Raw genomic sequence first — 2,978 nt, forward strand, 5'->3', positions numbered from 1 at the left:
GAGGTTTCGTGTCGGGATCCGCGGCGTGAGGTGACGGGAGCGCAACGTGGGGGGAAGTCACTTTTAAGTTGTTTTGCTGGTGGCTGGGAAGGGTCGCAACTGGGGCTGCGGGGACAGCGCTGCCGCCTGGGGACGGGCTGTGACCCCACTGCGCTGCTGGGTGTCAGTCACCATGTGTATCGCTGACATTTCCCGACCCGTGTAGTTGTCCCGATGGTTTGAGAGCCGGCAAAAATGCCAGGAAATTGTGAATTGAAAATGACATTGAATGTAAAGCTGTTAATCCCGCATGTGCCCCTTCCGAGGCGCAGCCTGTGCAGGCCTGTGGCATGAAGTGTGTCCCATGCCGTGTGGTCTGTCCCATGCCCCACGGTGGGGTAGCTCCATGCTGCGTGACGCGTTGTGTGACAGTGTGAGGGCAGGGTGATGAGTGTGTGTGTCCCCTCCAGGCTCTGCTGATGGAGACCGCCAAGCTCAGCCCCATCATCCGGGATGTCTACGCGGCTGCTGGCCGTGTCCAGCAAGTGTCGGCTGAGGGGCAGGGCCGGCCGAGAGCTGATGGTCAAGCTGACAGAGGGGCAGTATGTGCTGTGCCGCTGGACCGATGGGCTCTATTACCTCGGGAAGATCAAAAGGGTAAGGTGGGCACCCAAAAGGGTAAGGTGGGTACTCTAAGTGTAGCTAGCGCCTTTCCCTTGGTGAGCTTGCAGCTTGAAGGGATGCTGGTCTGGGCTGCAATATGTCTTTGGTCAGTGGGGTGTTTTGGGTTGACGTCTTGCCTCTGGGTATCACACCCCAAACCTAACTTCCTGCAGCCCCAAAAAGGCTGGGAGGACGGGGATGCACTGGGAATGGGGGGCTGACACCTGCCAGCTTTCCCTGCAGGTGAGTGGCTCCAAGCAGAGCTGCCTCGTCACATTTGAGGACAACTCCAAGTACTGGGTCCTCTGGAAGGACATCCAGCATGGTGAGTGCCGCCCCATCCTCCCCTCCCACCGCTGCACTGGAGGGTCCTTCCCCCAGTAAAAGGACCATATCCATCCCGCAGCCGGTGTCCCTGGGGAGGAGCCCAAGTGCAACGTCTGCCTGGGAAAGACTTCAGGCCCCAGAAACGAAATCCTCATCTGCGGGAAGTGTGGGCTGGGTGAGTTGTGGATGTGTCACACCGGGGTCTGCTGTGTCCCACCCCAGGGGCAAGGGTCCGGCCAGCCTGATGGCCCTGACGCTGAGCCCTCCCACAGGTTATCACCAGCAGTGCCACGTCCCGGTGGCGAGCGGCACTGAGGGTCCGCTGGGGACGCCGTGGTTCTGCCGCCGCTGCATATTTGCCCTGGCCGTGCGGGTGAGTGGGGCTGTTGAGGTCTCTGGCTCTGTGCCGCTTGTCCTCGGCGCAGTGAGGCAGGATCTGACCCCCGTCCCGCTTGCTCCCGCAGAAAGGGGGTGCCCTGAAGAAGGGAGCCATTGCCAAGACGCTGCAAGCCGTCAAGATGGTGCTGTCCTACAACCCTGACCTGCTGGAGTGGGACTCCCCGCACCGCACCAACCAGCAGCAGTGCTACTGCTACTGTGGGGGCCCTGGCGAGTAAGCCCCCACTGGTTGTCGTGGTTGGTTTTGGGGGGGAAAGCATTTGCAAAAGGCAGGCAGGGTCAGGTTGGGGAGATTTTTTCCCCCAAGATTGATGTCTCCCGCCTCCGCCATCCAGGTCCCCGCTCCTGGAGGCACCATTTGCCCCCACCTCTATGGCTGTGGAAAATACAATTTAGGGCCCAACTTCCTCTCCCTGACTGGGAAGTCTGTGTCTGGGAGGGGGCCAGGGCAGGGTCTGCTGTGTGCTGCCATTGCCATCACCCTCCTCCCCTCCTTCCTCAGGTGGTACCTGAAGATGCTGCAGTGCTACCGCTGCCGGCAGTGGTTCCACGAAGCCTGCACCCAGTGCCTCAGTGACCCGATGATGTTTGGAGACCGGTACGTCCCTCCCAGACCTTGCTGGGCTGGTGCTGGGTGTTGGAACTGGTTTCCTAAGGGGTTGCTTGTGCATGGGCACTTCCCCAGTCTGTATCTACCTGACCCAGCTGTGGCACCGACTGTCACCATTGACACTGTCCTCACTCCGACTCATCCCCAGGGGCTGCAGGGATAACCCCCCCCCATCCCCAGCACTCCCCTCCCCACTCTTTTCCAGATTTTATGTGTTTTTCTGCTCCGTGTGCAACCAGGGACCTGAGTACATCAAGCGCCTGCCCCTGCGATGGTAAGAAACAGCCCTGACTTCTTTGGGATGTGCCAAGGTGGCCACAGGTCACTGGGCTGGCCAATGCCTGGTGCTTTGAACCCTTGCCACGGGGCCAGCTCTAGAGCTGAGTTTTGGTGGTGCGAGTTCGCAGAGCATCTCCTGTGCATCTCAGCCCAGCCCTGAGCTGGTGCCTTTGCTTGGCCCTGGGTGCAGCTCCTCCTGCTCGGGCCAAGCGGCTGTTTCCCAGAGGAGCTCTTTCTCAATATTCCCCAAACCCAGTTTGTCCGGGAGCCAAGGTACACATTTGCCAGGATGTAACTGCAAAAATCAGTGGGCTGACAAGTCCTCAAATTCTGTCATTAAGTACCAGTATACAAGGGGCACCTTCTAGTGTGCCTTGATGGTCTAAAAGCATTTTATAAAGTGTATTAAGTGCCAGCAGCCCAGCTTTTCCCTGCTGTTCCACTTGTGCTCGGAGGTGTTCCTGGTGCTAATGGGCTGCTGGGACACGGCTGCCTCGGGCTGTGCTTGAGCACCGTGGTGGGTACCACGAGGGTGGGCTGCTGACCCCCTCACCCCCTCTGCTCCTGCAGGGTGGATGTCGTCCATCTCGCCCTCTACAACCTGGGCGTTCAGAGCAAGAAGAAATACTTCGACTTTGAGGAGATCCTGGCCTTTGTGAACCACCACTGGGACCCGCTGCAGCTCGGGAAGGTAAAAACACACAGCCACCGCTCACCATTG

At 59.3% G+C, this 2,978-nt stretch overlaps 1 protein-coding gene across 1 annotated transcript in view; it reads left to right on the forward strand.

Moving 5' to 3' along the window:
* The first annotated feature begins 458 nt into the window (after window positions 1-458).
* The window catches only part of LOC104548526 (PHD finger protein 19-like), a 3,806-nt gene continuing 1,286 nt past the window's right edge, over window positions 459-2,978 (forward strand). Inside the window, 9 exon segments of the mRNA XM_010194569.1 lie at window positions 459-532; window positions 534-636; window positions 886-967; window positions 1,049-1,144; window positions 1,242-1,342; window positions 1,434-1,582; window positions 1,871-1,966; window positions 2,184-2,252; window positions 2,828-2,948. Of these exon segments, the coding sequence (XP_010192871.1) occupies window positions 459-532; window positions 534-636; window positions 886-967; window positions 1,049-1,144; window positions 1,242-1,342; window positions 1,434-1,582; window positions 1,871-1,966; window positions 2,184-2,252; window positions 2,828-2,948 (891 nt within the window).

This window comes from Mesitornis unicolor, unplaced genomic scaffold (assembly GCF_000695765.1).
Source record: "Mesitornis unicolor isolate BGI_N332 unplaced genomic scaffold, ASM69576v1 scaffold39701, whole genome shotgun sequence".
NCBI lineage: Eukaryota > Metazoa > Chordata > Aves > Mesitornithiformes > Mesitornithidae > Mesitornis > Mesitornis unicolor.